At 47.9% G+C, this 24,741-nt stretch overlaps 1 protein-coding gene across 1 annotated transcript in view; it reads left to right on the top strand.

The window, feature by feature from the left end:
• The window catches only part of Nrp2 (neuropilin 2), a 116,788-nt gene that overhangs the window by 39,125 nt on the left and 52,922 nt on the right, over positions 1-24,741 (top strand). Inside the window, 12 exon segments of the mRNA XM_059278130.1 lie at positions 3,124-3,354; positions 4,315-4,470; positions 6,505-6,674; positions 8,543-8,698; positions 20,819-20,894; positions 20,897-20,962; positions 23,323-23,340; positions 23,343-23,410; positions 23,412-23,450; positions 23,452-23,508; positions 23,511-23,549; positions 23,552-23,703. Of these exon segments, the coding sequence (XP_059134113.1) occupies positions 3,124-3,354; positions 4,315-4,470; positions 6,505-6,674; positions 8,543-8,698; positions 20,819-20,894; positions 20,897-20,962; positions 23,323-23,340; positions 23,343-23,410; positions 23,412-23,450; positions 23,452-23,508; positions 23,511-23,549; positions 23,552-23,703 (1,228 nt within the window).

Below are 24,741 nucleotides of genomic sequence, written 5' to 3'. Positions count from 1 at the left end.
TTGGTATGTGTAGGCTCCTCTTCAACTTGCAGGCGGTAGACTAGACAGTACAGAGACGTGAAGTTGGCATCCCGCAGGCCGAAGTCTGAGCAGAGACCTGGGGTGGGCGTCCTGCACGCCAAAGCCCTTTGGGATGGAATCATTCAGTGCAGTCCAGACCCCTAACTTCAGTTTTGTGTTGTTTTGCTGTTTTATGAGACAGAGTCTCACTCTGTAGCCCAAGCTGTCCTAGAATTCAATATGTAGCAGGCTTGCCTGGAACTCATGGTAGTCCTCCTGCCTCAGTCACCTAGGATTACAGTGTTTGGATGACAGATAGAAGCCACCACACTCTCCCAAACCTCCAGCTTGTATGAGTAATCTCAACATTGAATTGATATGAATGTTTGTCAGCTGGGTATTTAAATTATTTTTATCCTTTTAACATGATGCAGAAAAGGATTGTGGATTAATCAGATTTCTGGAAGACTCAAGTTTTGTGTCCATTTCCAGATATCTTTATTCAGTTGCCATTCTGGTGATTTTGGCCATGGTAGTACTGCAGACAAATGTGTCATTTTTTTGTTTTTGTTTGTTTTGTTTTGTTTTTGAGACAGGGTTTCTCTGTGTAGTTTTGGTGCCTGTCCTGGATCTCGCTCTGTAGACCAGGCTGGCCTCGAACTCACAGAGATCCATCTGGCTCTGCCTCCCGAGAGCTGGGATTAAAGGTAAAGGTGTGCGCTGCTGCCGCCGCCGCCACCACCACCCAGCCAAATATATCATTTTTAATAGATGCCTGATTTTTCTACTTGCAAAGGATAAAACAGAAATGTTTTCTCACCTCCTTCAAAAGAAGCCAGAGAATGTATCCATTTCTAACCATTTATCAGGCATGCACTGGTTTCTTTTTTGTTTGTTTTTGCTTTGTTTTGTTAGTTTTTTTTTTTAAGTGGGGGAGGGGGGTTGTTTGTTTGGCCTTAAGTACTTAAGGCTGAAAAATTCCTTCCAGTTACATGCAAGACCGACCTGGGGATCTTCACTAAAGGGTTTAGAATCTCACATTCTCCAGAGCCCATATTGGGCTCTGAATGTCCATTGTTGAAACACTTGTCCCCCATGGGTGAGAAGGATCAAAGATTCCCCCATAAATTCCCCGCTCCCAGGGTGGTGCAGAGTCCCTTCTAAACGAGTAACAATAGAGCCAACTCTAGGAAGGGACTCTCCAGAGGCCTCTGCTAACTCTCCAGTCAGTTGTCAAAAGAGAGTTAATTTCCATCCAGCACTGTGTGAGGCTCCCTAAGTGCCCCATGAAGAAGTCTGCTCAGCATCCTTAAACTCTAACCTTTTCAAAATTCTTCTTGGCCCCCTGAAGACCAGCCAGCTGGCCTGGCTTTCCCAAATTGCATCACCCCAGGCCACTGAGGAAGCCCTCAGGAGTTGGAGGCCTGATGATAAACAAAGCTGGAGAGGGGTGGGGAGGCCACCCCCAGCTCATCCCATCCAACCTAGCTGCCCTTTGGCAACTCTGGCCCTTCCCGGCTGCTGCTATATCAATGAATGACTTGTGAGCCTCTGAGGTGTAGCACCCAGAGCTCCAAATAACCCAGGAAGGTTTGCTCTTGCTCCTGGTCCTCATTCTACCCACAACCCAAGGGGCAGCACTGTAAGCAGAGAGAAGGGATCCGATGGATAGGTGGGGATTCTGGGAACTCCCTTTGCTGCCTGAGCTACCCCAAATACACATATACTTATTTGCATGGTACCTTTTCCAAGGCAGATATTTGCCGCTTTCCAGAAAGTCACTGTCAATAAGGAGACTTGCAGAGGGCCCTGCTACAAGAAGCTACAGATAAAGACATCGCTGCTGGCTAAGATCGGCATATTGACATCCCATAGTTATATTTCCGTGTGATCCCCAGAGGACACTTCCTGCCAGTAAACACCTGGTTTATTGAGTATTTCTGTGTTGTTGTTGTTTTTTCCTTCATGCTTGGAGTGTCTGTTATCCCCTTCATAAATCCTGCTTCCTTTTCTTATTTTAAAATCCAAATGCAGTGAGTGAAACCTATTGTAATTACCAGCGTTTACATCCCTGTCATTAACTTGTATCCATTCTTGTTCTCTCTGTATATGCTGGGTCTCTGCTTCCAGGCTCCTTTCCTGGCTCTGCCCAGAGGAACCGTTCCTGGTTTAAAGGACAAGGCTCTTCTAATAGGACTCCACCTAGAGGCATCAGGAGATGTGGGGGCTGTAATCCTCTTAGGGCTCCTGCTGCAGGCCAAGCTCGCAGCAGGCTGAGAATGTGTGTCACGTTTCATCAGGACACATTCCCCTGAACGCTAACCCAAGAGCTTAGGAGAGAAACACAAGGCCATCCCCACCACAAAGGCACCAGAGGCCTTCCAAATGTCAATACACTGCTGCATTTTTCCAAACTCGCCGCCCAAGCGGCCTTTAACATCCCAACGCCCCGCTGTGATCCACCGGCTAAAAACCTCAATTGTTAATTGTCCCACCACTACAGAGCAGCCCGTTTTAATACAGTCAGGACATGAATGAGGCTTGGGCTCCCCTTTGCCCCTCCCCTGAGGCACCTTGGATCTTGGAGGGAGAAGGGGCACTTAGCTGGCTTGGGTACAATAGAGGCTAGTGTTGAGGTCAGCAATAAATAAGGGATAACATTGTTTTCCCTGCTGGCAACCAGCAAGTCTTCCTTAAGGATTGAAATAACTTACATTTCTGGAGTGAGCAGCTGAGTAATTGAGAAAGAAGACTCTGTTCTCTCTCTCTCTCTCTCTCTCTCTCTCTCTCTCTCTCTCTCTCTTCTCTTCTCTTCTCTTCTCTTCTCTACCTCTTACCCTCCAATTCCTCAATTGCTGGTCTTATTCTGATGTACAAAGCAGTCGGCCTCGTCTCCCTCATTTCTGTCCAAAAAGGAGGCTGGCTTGAGGGCTTGAAACGTAGATGGGAAGGGTGTGTTGCTCCAAGGGCCACTTGAGCAAAAACAAAAACCTTGTGAGTAGGGGGATAGGGACCCAAACATTTAAATAACCCAGAGGCAGAGGAGGCAGCAGAGAAAAGCTGCTCCTTAGTGCTACATCTCTTACCCCTCCCCCCCTCCCGACCCCTCTCTCTGGTACACAGGCTCTGAAGATTGTTCCAAGAACTTCACAAGCCCCAATGGGACCATTGAATCACCCGGGTTTCCAGAGAAGTACCCACACAATCTGGACTGCACCTTCACCATCCTGGCCAAACCCAGGATGGAGATCATCCTGCAGTTCCTGACCTTTGACCTGGAGCATGACCCCCTACAAGTGGGGGAAGGAGACTGCAAATATGACTGGCTGGACATCTGGGATGGCATTCCACACGGTCAGTGAATGCTCTGTTCACTTTCTCCTTTTTATAAAGCTCAAGATCCTAGCCCAGGGAATGGTAGCACCCAAAGTAGACAGGTCTTCCCACTTCAATTAACCGAATTAAGGTAATCCCCCCAGATATATCTAGAGGCCTATCTCTAAGGTGATTTCAGATTTTATCAAGTTGACAACTGAGATTAACCATCAGAGGTGGCAAAACTCTGGGTCATGTTCCTTTCCACACCAAGCTATTGGGATAGAAATGAATCAATAGTCAAATGTTGTGACCACATAGCAGCCAGACTGACTAGACTTGAATCTCTCTACTGTACAACCCTAGCAAGGTATGCAGCCTCTCAATATCTTGGCTTTGAAATGATCTATCATCGCTATTATCATGAGAACCATTATTTCATTACTATTAATATGGTTGTGGATGTGGAAAAGGCAATCATTCACAGCCAAGAGAAGCCTGTATAGATTGGGTGAAGACCACACAGATCATAGGTGTAATCAGTATTGGAAAGGAAACAAGTTGTTCATCTCTGTGGTTGTTCTCGGTGTTTTCTAATATAAAGGATACTTGGTAGCTATGCAGGAGCAATTTCATCTTGGGAAAAGCATAAGATTTAGGCAGGCAAGCAGGGTATGGGTCCCAGCTCTGCTGTTTCTGCAATATGAACTGGGAAATGTCACCTGACCCTCTGAAACTCAATTTCTTCCTCTGTAGAGCAGGAACGGTAACGATATCTTCTGGCCCGTCTCTCAGGGATGGGACAACAGAACGTAGCCAGCTCAGGGAAAGCACTGTTGAATGTGCAGGGGAAATATCAGACATTATTCTCGAAGCACAGCTTCGGCTTTTATGTCACGGTATTGGCAGTTAGGTTCGCAGTGGTGGGACGGGGGAGAGCACTGAGAACCAGTTTTACATTCTCACTTCCTCTGTCTGTTCTTTGTCTCCTGTATCTAGTTGGCCCTCTGATTGGCAAGTACTGTGGGACCAAAACACCCTCCAAGCTCCGCTCATCCACGGGGATCCTCTCCCTGACCTTTCACACGGACATGGCAGTGGCCAAGGACGGCTTCTCCGCACGTTACTACCTGGTCCACCAAGAGCCTCCTGAGAGTGAGTTGACCATTTGGAATCTCTGTCTTGTCTTCTCACTGGGGGGCATGAGTGGGTACAGGTGAAGGGCTGACCTCTGTGAAAACAGTAGACAGGAATGCTGCAGACTTCATGGTGGTATCTGAGTTCCAGGAAGGAGAGCCATGTCTTCTATCCCAGCGAAGATGAAGGAGAAAAAGACAGTGTCCATCTGGGTGCTCATTTCCTTATATAAAAAACAGTGATGTCCCACACAACCTAAGTCAGAAGCTCATTTTTTAGTAAAAGGGGGACCTGTAGGGCCTTGGCCCCCCATTTTGGGTAACTGTTGCCTTGCTTGCTGACCTTGACCTTGATATCCTCCCTATGCTAATTCCCTGCCAGGTTCCACCCTCCTGAATGCTTAAGGGAAGTTCCTTGTTTGTGTATCCTGCATATTGGGCGTTAACAGCTTAGATGCAAGATTGTAAAACATCAGTAGTGAACTTCTGCTCTCTAGGGTTCTCCCATTGTGCTATAAGCCTGTATTTAAGACCTTCTCCCTCCTTCAATAAGCGGCATTCGGCATTAGTAAAATAAAATAAAATTAATTAATTAATTAAAAACAGACAAACAAACAAACAAAAAAAACCAAGCAAACAAATAAGTGTGTGTTGTTCCCAGAGGAAGCCATGGACCATCTCAAGCCTCCATCCCCTCATCTATGGATGAAAAAGGGTTGTTAGGATGGTGGCAGAGTGATGCACATGGGGTCTGACCCTTTGCAGGACTGCATCAGTTCCTTCATCTCCAGACCCCGAAAGCCATTGTCCCAAAACAGCCCTATGTATCCATCTTGACATTCAAGTTCCGTAGCTCCCACTAGAGATTCCCTGGCTAGACAATACCATCCCTTGGACTTCCACGTCACACGTGCAAGACATACAAGTTTTGAGGAACTTCTACTGAGTGCTAGGCGCCGTGGGTAGCATTGCAAAGTGCTGCGGTGGGCCTGGCTGTTGCGGAACCTGCCACCCAAGCTACTGGTCTCCCATCTTGAGGCTCATTTTCAAACCATCTGCTGCTGGCCCTGTGCTTCAGATGCACTGAAGCACATGTCATGGCTGCTTAGAGATCCACATGATCTCCTGAAGGAAGAAGTGCTCTGAGATGATGAGGATTGAGGAACTCCTGCCACTGTTACAGACAGCTCACCACCTAGGCAACTATAGATTCAGCAGCCTGGCCTGCCTGAAAATGAACGGGCTCGGCTCGGTTCTGTCGCCATTTTTTTTTTTTTCATCCGAGTTCTGGAAGGTTGCGTGATAAACAGTGTAGCAAGCTGTAGCTCATCCAGCAAATGGCCAGTGCAGTCACGGAGGTAAAGAATAGATTTGATACCTCAGAAAGGTGGCCCGTTTTTAATCAAACACATGCCTGCGCGAGCATTGATCAGTGTCCACAGCATCCAGGTGAAGGTCTGCAATTTTGCTGATGGCAGAAGAGCCGAGTCGGAGACTCCTCCGGGATGTCAGTCCAGACAAGTGCTGTCGGGGAGCACAATGGGGCATGCGTGTGCTCACAGGGAAGTTTCCTAAAGATGGGTGTTTATACTTCGTAGCGTCTGTCTTCTGTGCCAGAAATTAGGAAACACTCAGGTGAAAGAGAGACATGCAAAAGTGCCTCCTGGGTGTGTGCAGCCTTCCCACGACGGCTGAGCCCACCCAAATTGTCATGTTCACCTGTACCGCATGCATGGCTGGTGCATCTGGCACCTGAGAGCATCCATAGCCCGCAGCACTTGCGCTTTAGATGGTATTTTTAATTTATGTGATGATTCTTATTTATCTATCCTCTAATTTCTTTTAGGTCCAATTTAGTTCCTTGAAGACCCAGAGGGGTTGTTAACTATGTGACTTGGTTTAGTTGTTTTTTTCAAATGTGAGCATATAATTAGATTCGGGATGAGGGAGTGCCTGCAAGGGCTTGTCCCTGGAAGGAGACAGTGTCTGGGGGGCCCCAGCACTTGGAGGTTAAGATGCCTAACTCTGCCCTTGACCAATCTCCACTCCCCAGACTTCCAGTGCAACGTCCCTCTGGGAATGGAGTCCGGCCGGATTGCTAACGAGCAGATCAGTGCCTCATCCACGTTCTCTGATGGGAGGTGGACGCCTCAACAGAGCCGGCTCCATGGTGATGACAATGGCTGGACCCCCAACTTGGATTCCAACAAGGAGTACCTCCAGGTGTGTGTGTGTGTGTGTGTGTGTGTGTGTGTGTGTGTGTGTGGTGTGTGTGGTGTGTGTGTGGTGTGTGTGTTGGCGGAGAGAGAGAGAATGTGATGTGTGTGTTGATGGGACGGTGATGTGGCCCCTCAGCTAGAACCAAAAGAGGATGCTAAAAAATAAGCATAGAATGGGTAAAAATTGCATCTATCCATCCATCCATCCATCTATCCATCCATTCATCTATCCAAACGGCCCTGTGCTATGCCAAACATTGTGCTGTGTGCTGGGATAAACTGATGAGTAAGAGGACCGCTTGCCCTTGCCCTTATGCGGATTAGTGGGCCTGGGGAGAGTTGTTTGGCCATGATACTGTTTGGCCTATCAGTATCAAAGGAACGTTCTATAAATAGTTCCAGATCTTCCTCATTCTTGGCACAGGGAAGCATCAGAGATGTGGGGAGAGCATTTTCCTGAAGGCAGGTTTGTTGGGTGCTTGCTGAATATGGCAACTTCTTCTGATCTTTGCTATCTGGAGGGAGCCTGCCAGGAAGGTTTTGCACATAGCTATCAGAGAACACATGGGAAAATGTCACCACGGGGAACGAAACTCGTTCCCCAGATGCTCGGCAGCGTCTTGCAGACTATTGTTTGCTGTCTTCCTGAACAAGTCTTGTAGCTCACGTTGAGTAATCTTCCTGCACTGCACACAAGTCCAGCTCTGGTCCCCTGGGAAGAAGTAAACAGGGGGAGGACAAACCGCCAGTTCTGTACCAGAGCAACGTCTGCTTTTATGACACACAGAGACAGCCTTGTGACCCACTGACAAGCCTGTCCCAGCTCGGAGGTGACATGGTGACCTCTGCTCTAAGACAGATACTGCAGTGCAGACAGCAGGGAAGGGAGAGAGACCACTTAGAAACTCCAGGGAGCCACAGAGGCTCTAACAACACAACTCTCGATCCATTTGTCACTGTCTCTCCCCTCTGCCTCTCAAAAAAAACCCTTTCATCTTGCAAAGCTTCTAGAAAGTTCTTTGTTGTGACAGTCTATATACTATAACTCCCGTTTTCACCCCTTAATAGTCTATTTTTTCATTATAGCTATCTACCTTTTCTTGTCTACATAGAAGTCGCTGTGCATTCTCTCGAATGTTTCATGATTCCACGCACACATTGACTAGCCAATAAGTGCTTACTAAATTGGCTTTCATCAGTTCACACACACGAGCACACATGGAGACTGCCCTTAAAAAAGACCGTAGCCAGCAAAGGAGCAACATCCAGTAATTTCCAAATGGTTTAGGCATGGTCAAAGGGGAGGTACCTCAAAGTGTTGGTCATCCTCACGGAGTGAAAGGTCAGGACTTGGTGCATAAGCCTAATTACTTGGGCAGACTCTGCGTGCCCTTTGACCCCTTGGTGACCTGAGTGATTATAGATACAATGGAGTGTGGGAATCAAGGGAGAGAAGACAGCTATGGATTGTCACTTCTGGAGAATTACAGTGGATTGCATTGGAGTAGAGTAGATTTTTGCCATTCAGTGTTCCTTTAGGACCGTTCTGCTTTCGAGGTCTGAAGCAGATGGTAGGTTAATGAGGGGGTCATAAGTCTAGTATTCAATAGTCAGAAGAAACTGAATATTATCCATTCAGATTTGCAAGTGGAAGGATAAAACTAAAAAAAAAAAATCAAGTTCCATTTTTCAAGGAAAAATGTCTGTCCTCGTAAGAAGTCCGTTGACTTTAATTGTCCAGTGGAAGTACATAACGGTGGTTACAAACACAGGCTGGCTTTGTGAGCTCGGAATGGCAACTGTATCGTTTGCAGGAAAAGCCAGATGTTGCTGGGAGTCAGGGTCCCCTTACTTTCTGACTTCTCTTCCCAGGTGGACCTGCGCTTCCTCACCGTGCTCACAGCCATTGCCACACAGGGAGCCATTTCCAGGGAGACCCAGAAAGGCTACTACGTCAAGACGTACAAGCTGGAGGTCAGCTCGAACGGGGAGGACTGGATGGTCTACCGGCATGGCAAAAACCACAAGGTAGGTCGGCCTCCCCAGGAGTGGGTCTCTGAGGAGCTTCCGGCTGACCCCATGATGGGGAAGAACTCACAGAGCGGATGGAGGCGAAGGATACATTGGCCCTGAAATGTTACTTTTTTATGCTGAAGTGATGGGAAAACTATGGCAGCCCGGGCTGCTGTGGCATTTTGCACAGCAGAGGACGAGGGGGGAGGGGCACTTACAGAATGTTATCTAACTGCCAATGAAGGAGAAAATGCCTCCCCACACTACACAGGACTCAGTGAGCATTTATGGCCTGAGTCTCCTCCACATGCTGGGCTAACAATCACAAAACTGCATGAAACAGCAGTTCAGGAGTTACTGAGGTCTGGGAATGAAAGGACACAAAACCCAAAGAGGGAGTCACAATGTCCCTAAGAAGATCCAGGACAATAAATAATGAGGAGAAATCCCATTTGTCGGGGGTTAGGATCTGAACAGGCAATCGTGATTAGTGGGGAGGCATTGAACCCTCTCGGCCGGTCCCTTCATCGTCTGTAGCTCCCAGGCATGTGGTCCCTGTGGCCAATAGGAGGCTTTTGTTGTACACAAGGATGGGTGTCTGGCACTCAGCACTCTTAAAACGCATGGCATTCTGTTTCTGCAGCTGCCAGTGAGCTACATTTGGCATATGGAGGGCTCAGTGGAAATGCTCTGTTTTCACCTGAGTGGGGACAGGAGCCTCTGTTAGTGGAAGCAAGCTCAAGGTGATCCCTGCAGGCAGGTTGACGCTCAGATTAGGCAGGTGAGGGAGGCATACTGGGCAGTCCAAGAGGCTGCTGACCCTCCCATGGAAGGGAATCAAAAGTGATGAAAAATAGGTCTGCCTCTCATCCTTTGCTACAGTCCCACCAGGCTCTGGACTGCAAAGATATAAATGATCAGACCAAGGCAGCTGTGACCAAAGAATATTTCCAAAAGGCCATCTCTGGTCCCTGTCACTGTCCCAGGGCATCACGCTCTCTAACTTACACATACAACTAGAATCCTTGGACCCAGAAAATTCTGCCCTGTGATGTTGGCAATCTGGCATAAGACGCATGAGTTTTTAAAGGAGTAGTTTTTGTTGTCTTTTTTTTAAATCAAAAATCGCCATAGTAACATGGCACCATTCATGTGAAAATGTGGTTTCTAGATATTACCAGTTATCTTTCTCATATACAAACATGCATTGCTTCATGTGACCAATAAAGAAAGTGAAATATTTAGCACTGGGAAGACACCCTCGCCTTTACCTGTGAGCTAGGTTTAGCTAGCTTTTCCATTGCTGTAGCTCGGAAAGGCCAGATACAAGTCAGAAGCAGTGACTGAATCAGCGCTGGAGGCCAGAGGAACTCCCAGAGCTGAGTCCTCATCTCACCCCATTCCTTTTCCACCCACTTTTTCTTTCTCCGCCCACATTTTCAGGAAGAAAGTGCTAACCCTGGGAATTCAGCTAGCAGGTGAGGGCCAGCTGCCAGGTAGGAATGGGTCTTGGGGAGAGGCACGAGGCTCCCTAACGGGCTCCTTGTCCAGGTTCAATGACTAAGCAGCGCTGGCCAGAGGGATGCTGTAGCATAAGCTGATTTTAAAAGCACACAGATGGACCGGGATGCTATTTAAAACACCATTTGTAGGAAATCTGCTTTTGGAAATACCTTAGCACTGCACATTTTGAAAGGACACCATCCTCTCGGCTTTATCCCCGCTATTCAATTTTGCAGGGAAGATCTCCCTGAGACTGCATTGAGTGTCCTAGTCTTCAGACTCATCCTTTTCAGTGTTCCCAGGTTGAATACCTTCTCACTGTCTTCTGCATCCTCTTCCCACCTTTGGCGAAATTCCTCTCTCCACTAGGTGGTGGGTAACTTGAGGGTCTGGTTTTGGGCTTTGTGTTAGAGGATCAGTTTGGCCCACATAAAAGAAGATGGGACCGAGGAAAAGCCCTTTCTCTTTCCATTAGAAATACGTTCTCCTGGTACTTAAAATGAGGAAGGAAAATGAAAAGTCTGCCGGCCAATTAGGCTTTGCCTCTGTCCTCAGTTCCCTCACCCCATTGAGCATGTGGTGGGAGGCCGGGAGGCCTTCCCCTCCTCCTCCCCGGCAAGGATGCTCTCTCCACAGCCTCTTCTTAACAGGTCTCCCCCAGATAGCTGTGTTTAACGTGCAGTTCCCTGGGCTGCTGGGGTCGAAATAGTTGAGTGAACCATGCCAAATAGATTTGTCAAGTCTGCCGCAGTTTGATTTGATGGCATGACAGGGAGGCAGGAGGAAGGAGGACACACGAGAGCAGCGAGGCTGTAGGGAGGAGCTCCTCCACCGCTGGTCCTACCACCGAGTTTCTCTTTGTGGTTTCTGGATGCTGGGCACTGTGCCAAGCTCTCTGGTGTTCTGTGGTGGGCTTGAAAGTGAAACTCAGACAGTAGGACTGAAGGGGCAAACAGGACAGAGAGGGCAGCTACAGCGTGCAGAGGAAGAGCTGGAAAACACCTTCCTTCTCAGGGCAGAGGAAGTAGAGAGGGTGTTGTGACACTTGGGGCACCAATTTGGAAACTCAGTTTCAATTCCCTGACCACTGTCAACACCAATGCAGCATATCAAAGACCAGGGAACTGGAGAAACTAGAGAAAAACAAGATTAATGAGCACTCAGGGTGGTGGGGATGGCTGGGCTATGTATGTCACTGCGATTTTCACCCTGGCTGGACAAGGCAAGGTCGAAGCCTTCCTAGTCAGTGAGCAGTTTCTCTGTAGTCTCTCTGTGTTCAACAGGTATTCACGAGGCTCCCCGTGAAAAGCCTGATCCACGGTGTTGGTGGTTCATGAGCGCTTTCCTGGCAAAATGCAGCCTGCTTACGCAGACCACACGCACCACACATCCCCCAGTCCTCACTCAGTTCCACATGCCGTAAATATGGAACCCATGATTTTCATATAGGCAGGCCCTCCTTATGCATATTTATGATGTAGCCACAGAGCCGAGAGCTCCTCCACCCATTAGAGCTCACAACCAACCCATGTGCTCCCTCACATTACACAAATTACTTCACATACGTCTGTCCCGTCAGAAACCACAGCAGAAAGTGCTGCCTTTCCTTTTCCCAGCTGTGTGAGCAGCACCCCAGAAACAAGCATGGCATTGTCAACACAGTTGTAAGAAATTTCATGTGTGCGTGTGCAAGTGTGTATAATTACAGGTGCAAGTATGCACATACACACCAAGAAAGGTGCACAGAGAAGAGTGGGAACAGCTCAGAGTCGCCAGTTTGCAGTCACAGTCCTTCCCTCCTCTGAGATTCTAAACCCGTGGTTCTGCACTAAGGGACCGTCTGTGCCTGAGGAATGGAGCCATGACTATTCCTGGGACAGTGGGACAAAGACCACTGTCCCCTTTAGTTTCCCTTTATTTTGCCAGTGTAGGCAGCTCTCTTATTGGTATCGTTTTGGTTACCTTCCCCTTATGGATGGTGTTGCTGGGAATTCTTTTCTATTTGGGGGAAAAAAAAAAAGCAACACAAAAAAGAGATGTTCTAATCCCGGATGGCCAGGTTGAGGATAGAAAAGATAAAGTAGAATAAGCCTTGGGCCCGTGGCTTTGCAGAATTACCCAGTCATAAGTGGCAGAGATATGCCGAGCTCACATTAATATAAGGACAAATGTTAAGAGGCCCCACAAACCCTCAGACACCAACTTAATTGCTTCAGAACTTGGTGACTTTTCGCAGGTGGAATTGTAGCTCTCAGAGTCTAAGCAACTTGCCCCAGGGACCTGAGGATCTTGGAGTCCCCAGGAAAGGCCGTCCTGGTCACCAGGCTGTGGCACCAAAGCAGATGCTCCCATGGTCTGTCCCAGGCCTTCCATCCATGGGGAAACTGGCGTCCTGGCAGCTGGGAGACCCGAGAGGCATGCACACCCTGGAGTCTCTGTTTACTGACGGAGTCTAAAAGTGAACAGTACAGTTCAGGATTCAAGGCTAAGCATGGTGTGAGGAGTTTGTGCTCCATCACAGGATCCTGAAGACGGAGTTGAAAGAAGTTGCTATTTATTTGGTTTGGCCACTTCCCTGCAAAACAAGTGCCCCTGCTTCTAAACTCCTCTGCCCTGTATTTATTTTCTTAATTAAAACAAATCATTTTTGTAAATCAGAGACTTGGAAGGCAAGAGAGTGTTAGCAGGCCACACCCCAAGCCCCCTGGCAATGTGCTGGAAGCACAGGGCATCTGCTGTCGATCTCCTGAGACAGTGGACCATGTGGCCTTGGATAGTCCCTTCCCAGCTCTGTCTTGGTGTTCCCAGCCACCCCAGTGCAGTGGCACCCTCCCTGCGGCTGCTGTGAGCGGAGCACCGGGCCATCTGCAGAGGGAGGGTCCTCCACAGATGTAACCGGAACGCAGAACTCTCCTTGAGCAGCAGGGAAGCAAGTTGTCAATTTCAAAAGTAACAGGTTCCCATGGGATCTATATCTTAAAGCCTCTCTTAAAAGCCAGACCCAGAAGGGACTGAGAGAAGTCATCAGGCCTTGCACTTGAGCTGTCTCAGGTAAATGTCCCTACCAGCCTCATTCTTTATTGGGGATGTGATTATTCCTGCAATTAATAATTTTGAAGATTTAAAAAAAAAAAAAACCTTTTCGTGAATACTTGTCCTTATTCCTTTTGTGGTTTGCCATTTTGTTGTTGTTGTTGTTGTTGTTGTATAAAGAAGAGACTCAAGCTAGGGAAGAACATCAGCCTTCAGAAGCTGGGGATGCGATTGTATGATCTAAACACGGTTCTACATGCTCCGAAGAGGGCAAGTGCCCTTTCCAAGTTCAAGTGCCCCAGTTTGTGCATCCCCCTCCATTATGACTGAGAGGAGTCCAGTGTGCTGGGTAATTCAGTTTGTCCCTTATCCATTTGTCGTGGGATGAGCTCAGACCTTTAGCCTCTCTGCTGAGGAAGCTCGGGGGAAAATTTCATTATACATGCGCTTGAACCGGTCTCTGTCAGGCTGCTGTTAGCCAACTTCATCCGGGTCCCCTGGGTGCTGAACTGTCTCAGAGATGAGGCCAGCCTCCCTGGCGCTGCCAACCATGATGCTGGATTTCATGTGCTCCTAGGCCAAGACTGTGCACAGAGATGCTGGGAAAGAAGGGGAGACAAACAGAACATTGGTGTGGCTGGGATCTGGGACTCACTGTCTTTGGCCATTTCCAGCGAACCTAGACAAGTGTTGAGGGGAAGGCTTATTTATCTGGTGGATTCTTTGCTCTCTGTTCTCTGCTCTGTGGTTGTAGAAACTGGTCCTGGAAGAGGCACGTGGATAGTAGGGTGCTGTTCAAGCTCAGTTTTTGGTTTTTGGTTAGTTGGTTGGTTTTTTTTGTTTGTTTGTTTGTTTGTTTGTTTGTTTGTTTTGTGTGTGTGTGTGTGTGTGTGTGTGTGTGTGTGTGTGTGTGTGTCTTTCTTCTGCCCACTTGGGGAACTGCCTTTAAAAAAAGTAAGTCCCCAGAGACCAGTGTCAGGAAGCTCTCAGATGTTGAGGACCCTCACCCCTGCTGAAGTATCTGCCTGAATTCCTCCCTGCATCTTTCATCGTGGCGTATGATTCTTTTCCAGCCTGTTATTCCTCCAGCCGGGGTCCCCAAGTGTCCTCCTCTCCTCTCCTGCCCTGTCCCTCTCTTCCCTGATGCTCTCCTGTCTCAAATCCTGAAACCCTAATCCTGTTAGTAGGCTGTGTTCCAGGGCTCAGTGTCTCCATGGGAGAAACATAATCCTGCATTAAATGTAGAGGCCCCACAAGGCACACACAGATGGGGATGTGCGCAACCCACCCACCTCCACTCACCCCCAGAAAGAAGCAGTCTGATGACAAAAACAGCCTTACAGTAGGGGAGGAGGAGAGCAGAGGTCATCCCAGTCACAAATATGCATTTGGTTATTAAAGGGCTCCTTTACTCTCCCCCCACCCCTCCCTCCCCTCCCCGGCCCTCCCTGACCCTCCCTTAGATAGAATAGATGATTGATAGATAGATAGATAGATAGATAGATAGATAGATAGATAGATAGATAGATAATAGACAGGCAGACAGACAGATAGATAGATATGTCTACACACACAAAACACACACACACACACACACACACACACACACACACACACACACACACTTTTGACTGCATCTGGCTAAGTTCCCACATTCACTAGAATGAAGGCAGCTTGAGTTAAAACTTTTGCTACGGTCTTTAAGGAGGAGTTTTAAGACAGAGAACTGAACAGACTGTGATTTACAAACAGGACAGGAAACAACAAAGCCCGTTGCCTCTCCACCATTTCCCCCGCGGCCCCTCCCTCCACCTTGCCTGTTTGGTACAGCAGATTAATTAAATGGGATGCCATTCATTGATTAACCGTTTAATTTTATGTGCAGACGTGATGGGTGGTTTAGGAGAAAGTGTGAGGCGGCAGGACAGGAGAGGGAGGAAGGCTCTTGGCCCCACATCAGGATAAGTTGCTGCCTTTCCTGAAGTGACTGTGGCTTCCCAGTTTCCCCCACCCTTCTTTGCTGGCCTGCTCTGCTCTCCTCACGTATCTGCACCAAACACATTGAGAAGGAGAGCTCTGGATGCAATTAACATTTATTAATGGGGAGAAATGATTTTTAAGAAAGAAGTCCTCTGCATAAATTCTACCTCAGGGTCTAACAGAGACATCGTCGTTGAAACTGGCTTCCGCTCTCTCTGCAGTCCCTGGAGCTGAGAGAGTTCAGATGTTTACAGCCACACAGAAGTAAACAGTTTGTCTAGCCACACGTACGAAAGAGACAAGTAGAATACTGAAGCTCTTCTCACACAGGACATCACACTCATGTGAAGAGCTGCTTGCCCAACGAAGGGCCTTCCTCATTTAGAAAGCTCCCACAGCTACTAAGCCTGAAAAGTGTCTCTGTTCCCAGGAGCTCAGCAACTTTTCCAGAGTCTTCTCCCTGGTCCTTGAAGCAGGCACGATGACCTATAGCATCTACATGATCCCAGGCATATGGATGCCACAGCAGAGATGAATAGTGCATAGGATGGGGCCGTAGGATAGTCAGCACATCTCCCTTTTAGGGGCCTGGAACTGTGCACCATTCTCGGCTGGGCCAAAGCTCTACCTGTACTTTAAAAAAATATATAAGGAAGGCCAGCAAAGGCAAGGTGGCCAAGACTAGGTATGGGCAAGGAACAGGGAAAGGAGGAGCTCAAAAAATTATCACTGATCCTGCCTTGCTAGATGGATGGATTTTCTCTTATATGTAAGAAGTGATTTTTTTTTCTTCTGCATTATGTTATATAGTCCATAAAACCCAAGCCATGGGCCTGGTGAAACTGTGCAGACTGCTTTTTTTTTTTTTTTTTGCTGGAGGTGTTCAATGACAACCAAATTGAGGCGTTGGATAGCAGCTGATTTACTTGGCAGGTATTTCTCCCCTCCCCCAGAGGCACAAATCAGAAATCCATTCCATGCTGCTGGGTTTCAGATTCTGTCCTACTGAAAATAAAGCAAAGGCCCCGAGAATCAATCGGAAAATGTTGGATTATGTTCAGAATTCAGCCAGGCACCAAATGGATTACCGAGCCACTTTGTGCCCTGAATTGGTTTTTGAACTTGCTTTGCACAGGTGCACTTGAAGAAAGCTGTTGGTTCCTCATAGCTTCCTGAAAAACAACACACATACATATATTTAATCAATGACCCCCCCAGAAGGCTAGGGTCATGCTCCTTATCTTCCTTTGGGTGGTAAAGTAGCTACATTAGTATTTTTCTTTGAAAAGGAATAAAATGTATATCCTCTTCAACATCTAGCCTTTTAAATAGTTGTTAAAATTCAATCACTGTACTTGGTATGTCCCTATCTGGGTATAAGACATATGAGTGATCTATTGATTTTCCCTACCATTTCAAACATCTCACTGCCAAGGTTTGGCTTGACAGTTTTTGGCCACAGGCAAGAACTAGGAGTGAAGGGCCTTCTAAACTTCAACTCTCCCAGTTGTCCAAAGGCCCAGTTATGACTTGTGACTTAGTTCCCACTCCAACATTTGGCCTAGGTATTGTGCAGGCCCTGGAGCAGGTCACAGGGGCTGGTAGGGTCTAGTGTCTACCAGCAAGCTTGCAATGACTTTACCTTCCTAAAGGAGAAATTAAAGTATCTAAGGTTTATTGATCTGCCTGTTGTGATTTAGTGAGTCGGCAGAGAATGGGGAATAAAACCAGTTTCCTGGCATCATTTCCCAGGCATGCTACCTTGCAATGCCTAGACTGGAAGCCAAGAATCCATCTTAGGGAATTTGATCAGAAAATGGATGACGGGTGGTTCTAAAACCACAGAAGCATTGAGAAAGTCATAAAGATGTATAATATATGATAGCATTTACCAACTATAAATAGGGGAGATGCAGGGAGAAAAATAGAGACCTTGTAAAGCCATTGGGTCAGGAGAAATAGAAACTGCTTAATATTTCATTAAAAATGGATTTTCATAAATTGCACTTTGATATCTTTGGACAAAAGGCAGTGCATAAGGACTAAGGCGTTGTTATTCATTACTCTTGGTTATTAATAATTTGAACTGTTATTGAACCAACACATCAACAAGGTATATCCTGCCTGTGAATGGAGCACTCACCGTGTGTTCTGGGCACTAGGCGAAGTGAATTAAATAGCCACAGCAGTTGCCCACAAAAGCACTTAGATTATAAGGAACAGTGGGTCACTCAAGTGCCCTTTTACAAAGTGGATGTTCTTAGAGAGGAGTTCAAACCGTGAAGACTCTTGGGGAGAGAGGCTTAGACTCTGCTGGCCAGAGAGGGGCTAGCAGGTCAACTCCTGCAGAATCCTCACTTACAGTGAAGGACAATGTAGCCCCGAGGGGGACAGAGATATTTGCCCACCTCTTGTCTAATTAGCAGCAGGGCCTGACTCCAGGCTCCTGATGAAGCGGTGGGGTTTATTTTGTTCTCTCTGTCTCACTCAGAGTGAGAGGCATGCAGAAATCTCCAGAAGGATGATGTTCCTTCTGCAGAGAGTCTGGGCAGAGGACAGACAGAGGGAGGTACAAGGTCAAAAGCCAAAAAGAAAGCAGTAAGGACCTAAACTTGGAAACGTGAAGAATAATTTGAACCCAAGTTCAAAAGAGACGTTTTGAATCCCTTCTCCATCCAGAGACTGGAGAAGAAGGAGCAAAACTGAATGGCAGAACAGAATTCCATGTGAGACACACAGATCAATCATGTGCTCATCTCCCATCCTGACTGAGGCCACTGTAGGTGGAACATGAGGGGCTTCCCCCAAAGCTCATGGTCACATGCATTCTCTCAGGCTGGTGCATCTGAATGTGTGCAACCCCGGCACCCACATGTAGCACATTTATTCCTATGCTGTCCACTCCCAAGGATACTCAATCTGTGCAATCATTTTCTTAAGAAGGGAGGGTCAAGAGTCAGGCACAGTGGTGCGTGCCAGCACTCATGAAGCTAACCAGGAGAATCTCAAGTTCAAAGCCAGACTAAACTACATCATTGAGTTCTGGGCCAACTTGAGCTACAAAGTAAGACCCTGTACCAGAAAAGGAGAGGGAGGAGGAGGAGAAGAGAAAAGATTTCCTGGGATTATCTGCCAAGGCTGAGAAATGAAGGGGGTCAGAGAAGATAAAATTGGATATTAAAAACACATAAAGCATGCTGTGTTTCTAAATGGTACCAGCATGGTGTATGTGTTGTGGATTAGAAGCTGTGTGCAAGTTCAAATCCTTTCAGCTCTCCAATTAGGTATTTATGTGCCAACTGAAGCCACCTCCAATAGGAACTGCTTAGTGTCTCCTGATGGAGGCCACACACAGTCACCATCACCATCCGCGGGGAACATCCAGAGGTGGCCCCCACTGCTCACAGCACCCGTCCGAAAGCAGCAAAGTGTGTCATTTGCTGCTCCCCAAACAAAACAAAACAAAACAGAAAAGTCTGTGTTGCATGCTGAACTCTAGAAGAACTGACTCATCTCTTTAGCTTGGATTCAGTTCCTCCAGCCCTTTCCTCAGTACTGGAGAGTCATTGTCAGCACCAAGGAAGCAAGAAACAGGAATGGGGAGGCAAGGTCTTTCTGGAACCCCATTCTCCTCTCAAAGATTAGCATATCAAGGGGCTGGGTGGCTCTCCTCACAGGCCTTCTGCAGGATGCTCGGGGTGCCAGGGTGCTCGCTTGCTCTGGCACCTCTCCCTCCGGGCTCCTTCCTCTCTCTTTGCTAACTTGGTCTTCCCGCTCCCCGTCTGCAGTCATCTTAAAGACGGCAGCAGGACCACACCCGAGCAAGAGGAGTGGCCCTTCTGTGTTCCCTGTGTCACACAAAGCTGCAGAGGGGACACCAGTGGCACTAGGGTCCTGCATGGGAGAGCTACCTAGGGAGTAGAGAGAACAGTGAGCAGGATGGTTGATAGGATTCTCTCGGGGTAGGTTTCGTCCTGTGGTTTAAGCACAGTGGACTGATGACATCCAATTTCCTTTTTTTTTTTTTTCCTGTGTGGAACAAGCTACTTCCCCACTTCATTTGGTTGCAGAGGGTGTGAAGTCTCTTCCCCTTTACCCCTGTCATCTGTGGGGCGTTCTTAACCACCTTAATCTTTTGGCTTTAGCAAATGGAAAATATGGAGGGTTCGGGGTTGCCAAATGGTAGGGCTCACAGTTGGTGGAGAAGAAAAGGCTGCATTGTTGACTGCCTGTAAGCTTGCGAGATATTCTGCTGTTCCCAAAACCGTCCTATAGTGGGATTATAAACTCCCCGTGGGATCACATCACTAGTCTGTGACTTCACTTCTCCTCAGCCCATGATGGGCTACCTGGCCATCAGGACTCCTAGCCACCAGTCGGAATGCTGTAAATTTATCAAAAGAGACGGGAGTCCGCAAAGGAAACCGCAGACTTGAATGCCATTGGTCCACACAGAGATGTGTGAGCCTCAGTTTCCCCATCAGTAAAGCAGAGGTTGTGAGTGTGGTATCCAATCATCATGTTGACAGCGTTTGGCTTCAGTGTTCAATATGCCAGTTTCTTGTCCTCTCCCTGTCTGTGGCCTAAACACCTGGCAGGTACTGAGTGTTGAGACCTGGAGATTCTGGTTTCCCTGAGCAGGAGAGACTGCTGGTCCAGGAAGATTGGCCATGAGTAGATCTACAAGGTCCTGTGGTTGTTATATATATATGACAGGCATGAATTAGAAGTGACAGTTGGCTGCTTGTTTCTTCCATCCACCCTTACCCAGGGAAACGAAAAGAAATTCACATAGTCTTGCCCTACTTACTTATTTTTTAATGGAGAGCATACAAATACATGAGGTCCATATGGCCATTATTGATTTGGGCCATCTGGTAAGCCGGGACTTGTGCCTACCATGTTAGGTCAGAAGCTACTCCAAAAAGCCTTTCCTCCCATAAGAGAGGCCCCGGTCAGCTGGGGACAGGGATGGATTTCATTACAGACTGGGGGCTACACTAAGACGGAGCTGGAGCACGGCCCTTAAGAGGCTGTCTACAATAAAGAGCCGAGAGAATCAAGAAAAGCGTTGACTGACAGAAGGTACGGGGTAGACGTCCCCCCTCACCGGCTCACTCACTCAGAATGGGCAAGTGTCTAAGGAACTAACAAAAACAAGAGTGAAGGAGTATGCAATGAGAAAAGGCCCTGTAAGTAGCCCCGTGTGCCCGCAATGTGAGGAAGAGGGAGTGTCGAGTTCAAGCTAGTGTGTGAGGTCGGCTGGCCCTGACAGATGACATGGCTACCTCCCTTACAATGAATGTGCTTTCTTCTCGCGCTCAGCTTCTGAAGTGTTTTCTTTTTTGAAAGCTCCTTCCTCTGTTTGCTCTCAGCCCAGAAGCAAAATATTCCTTCCTTCCAAAACTTTTTGCAACGTTCGCTTTTTTTTTTTTTTCCCAAGTTAGAGCAGAATGAGAAATTAACTTTTTTCAGTTATTCTAAAAAGCCCAACAGGACAGAGCCACTGGTGGTTTCTAGGGGCGGCTTTTGATGCTTTCCTGCCCCTCTCGATGACGGCTCAAGGGCTGGCCTCATAAACAGGATTTCAGGGACGCTGCTTTGTGTCTTACATTGCAGGTATTCCAGGCTAACAACGATGCGACTGAGGTGGTCCTAAATAAACTCCACACGCCACTGCTGACAAGGTTCGTCAGGATCGCCCACAGACGTGGCACTTGGGCATTGCCCTTCGCCTGGAGCTCTTTGGCTGTCGAGTCACAGGTGAGTTTGGCGGGGGGGGGGGGGGGGGGGGGGGGGGGGGGGGGGGGGGGGGGGGGGGGGGGGGGGTCGGGGGGGGGGGGGAGTCCCGGCGAGACAGGAGAAGCAATTACATTCTAGGATTCTCCCCCTCTTCTGAATCGGTAAGATTGGACCATGTGACCTTCCCAAAATGAATGGCTCAAAGGCCCAACTCCTACCAGACTCAATCTTTTCATTCATTTATTCATCCATCCATCCATCCATCTAATACGTTTTTATTACGCTAATGCTACTTCTACTAGTTAAAATGTACTGAGCGATAATTTGATACCAGATTCTAGTCCCACCATAAGTGTGCTATCTTTTATTATTTTTCATTTTTATTATTCTTACTAGAACTCAATGGCATAGGTCCATTGTCCTTACTTTACTAAATTGCCAAGAAGTGATGGTACCAGGGTTTGAACCTGGGTAACTTGAGTCTCAAATAGTGCTCTCTCCTGCTCATTGTAGAGACCAAAATCTAGACGTGGTATTATAGACATAACGGGGGCATGACAGACCCAGTCCTGTGTGGGCATTTTGACAAGTTGGATGGACAAATTAATAACAAGCAAAATGATCAATCAATGTCCATTCAAAAACTATGAAGAATATCCAGAAACAGGGCCTCATGGTCCTCGGAGTGTTCTGCAGAGGACTTGACATACCCTGGCAAGTCAAGAAAGACTTCCGTGATGGTGAGTTACCGAGGTCAGAGGGCAGACAAACCAGACATTACCTGCTGAGGAAAGATTTGAAAGGATACTCGGCAGTAATCACTGCTTGTTTGTTGGCATTGTAGCAAGAGAACTGAGAACAGTGTTTGAGGACAGCATGTGAAGGGAACACGGTGCTCATGGTCTAAAACCCAAGGCTGTACAATGGGGATCACCAGAGTGGAGCTGGTACCATGGTGTAGCGGTGACGCCGTGGTGGTTGGACTAGCAATAGCATGAATGTGTACAGGTCAATCATTTCCACTCTTCGAACTCCACCTAGAAAGACAAGTTGCTTCTTTGACCTGGAAGGGTCTTCGTTGTCCATCCATCCACCTGCCTACTTCTCCTCATTCCATCTCTGTCCGGGAGTGTACCATCATGTGACCCTGCTTACGGTTTCTGTTCAAGTACCCTGTGTCTGCACCTTCTCTACCTACATCTCCTCACGACTCTCTCCTGTACTTTCTACTGCCGGTTCTTCACCTAGGATGACACTGATGAAGAAATTAGACTCAGAAAGACAACAGCTTAACCCAGCCCACCATCCATCCCAGAGGCGACAGAGTCAGGCCCTGTACCCATTGTTGCTCAGTACAAATCCCTTGTCACCCTTAGACAGGGACCTGGCTTCCTCCTTGTAGGGACAGCTCATCCCAAAAGGACTGTCTTCTGTCCCTTCTGTGCTGCTGGCTAGGCAGCAGAGGATGATGAGCAAGAGTTTACCTAGGGACTTGTGATTCATTTGCTCCCCCCCCCATTCTCTCCATGAAGACCCCGCACTGAGACTTGAGCTAGAGACGTGAACAGGATGAGGTCTCGATGTTAAAGAATGTTCAAGCTAGTGGCCGAGATAAATAGCAAACAAATGCAAGAATGCATCATGATAAGCTAAACACATGTGGGGAGGGAGTCCAGGTGTTCCGAGGAGTGACTGAGGGCACCTAATCACTATGGGTGAAAGTTTGACCAGAGCCAAATGTGATCCTTATAGTTTGAGGTGAGCAAAGGTTAGTCTGGTAGTGATGTGGGGGTGGGGGGGCATCTCAGGTGGTGGGAGCAGTGTTTGGAAGGACCAAAGCAGTAAAGAGCTCTGGTCACACATGTGGAGAACTTGGTACTGAGCCCAGGAAGGTTCCCCATCTTGTAGGCAAAATGATCTCCAGGAAATAATTCAGTGCTTGTCTGAACTCCACTGCACTCGCTGTCCTTGAGGGTCAGTGGGGATGGTGTCATGGATGGATGTGCCGACACATGTTCTCAGAAGCCCTGGTCAGAGCCGTGACTACAGATGGCTAACAGCCACTTTTCTAAGGCCTGCTCTGAGGTAACTAATAGAGTCTTCACCACAGCCCTGAAGAGGTAGGCACTGTTGAGAGAGAGCCCATGTAGACTCGGGGAACTTGATGCGTGGAGCAATGAAATCACTTGACCAAAGTCACCTCGCTAAGTTAACCAGCAGAGTGAACGCAAAAACCAAGCATTCTGGGTCCAAGTTCAGGCTCTGACTATACAGCCTCATAATGCAAAATAAAACAAATAAGCATGTGCCCTGAAGATCTGGTAGCTGCTTAATGAGTGGGCCTCAGCCATGACTTCTAGGATTTTCCTTGTCTCTTCTAGATGCACCCTGCTCCAACATGCTGGGATGCTCTCGGGCCTCATTGCTGATACCCAGATCTCTGCCTCCTCCACCCGAGAATACCTCTGGTAGCCCCAGTGAGGCCCGCCTGGTTAGCAGCCGTTCCGGCCTGGTTCCCTCGGAACCCTCAAGCCCAGCCAGGTGAAGAGTGGCTTCAGGTGGACTTGGGGGACCGCCCAAGACGGTGAAAGGTGTCATCATCCAGGGCGAGCCCGTGGAGGGGACAGCATCTCTGCCATGGAAGCCAGGGCATTTTGTACGCAAGTTCAAAGTCTCCTACAGCTAAACGGCAAGGAATGGGAATACATCCAGGATCCCAGGACTCAGCAGCCAAAGGTAGGCTGTTCTCGGGGAACTCTAATGCCATTCTAAATAGAGGTGAAGTGGGGTGCAGAGAGTTGGGTACTGATTTTCCCATCTAGCAGCCACCATCAAATCCCATCAGTCCAATAAAATGAGTATCAACCAAGAGACTATGTTATGCCCAGGCCTGGTCCTTAAGTTATACTCCTTCTTAGTCCCCATAATCTTTCTACAAAGCCTGTTATTTGATCAACTCACAATTTTAGAGATGACAAAATGGAGGCTTATGTTATATCCAGGACCACACTGTTTACCGGTGCTTGAGACCAAAAGTCAGACTTCAAAACCCAGATACCCAACCAGTACTGAGCATTGCCGGCTTATGAAGTTTAGTGCCCTTCTCAGCCTCTTCTGGATAAAGTTTCCTTGAACGGGGCCAGACATCCCAAGGGGATGTGGTTGTTGGAGGCAGCCTATAGAAACCGGGGGTTTACTTCCAAAAATAACTGTTTTTCTGAACGTTACGCTCCTTCGTATTTTCTTAGTCTTGATTGCTCAGATCTTTTGTGCCTCTCACACTGAGTTTGAAAGGAAAAGAGAATGATGCTGGGCCAGCAGTAACAGGTCAGGACAGCCCACCCCTGCCATGAGAGAAGGGAAGGCTGGCCTTGAGCCTAGCATACAAGGAGCCCAGAAGGAAGAGCACTCCATGCCTCCTCTTCCCTCTTCAGCTTCATCTCTGGCAGGCCAGGCTATCTGGTCCTCGTTTCTACAGAAGTACGGAATCTTTAACCAAGGAAGGAGTCCTCCCTGTAATAAGCAAGGCTTTGCTTTCTGAATGCATAGTCCAGGGCTAAGTTGGAGGTTTTGACAGTCCTGATGTGAACTTCCAGCTCACAATTCCAGGGGCTTGGAAAGACTCAGGGTTTGGAAACCAGAACCTTCAATGGATAGAGCGGGAACTGGACCACAAGTTCCCTAGTGATGGCTAATCATGGCTCTTCTTGGAAACTGAAATCATTTGAGCAAGTTTCAGAGCATGCCCTGCCTGAGGCGGTGCCCTTACTTTTAAGACTATGGATCTTGAGTACTGCAGA

The sequence above is a fragment of the Peromyscus eremicus genome, chromosome 13, assembly GCF_949786415.1.
Source record: "Peromyscus eremicus chromosome 13, PerEre_H2_v1, whole genome shotgun sequence".
NCBI classification, from domain to species: Eukaryota; Metazoa; Chordata; class Mammalia; order Rodentia; family Cricetidae; genus Peromyscus; species Peromyscus eremicus.
This window is presented reverse-complemented; position numbering and strand designations above follow the sequence as displayed.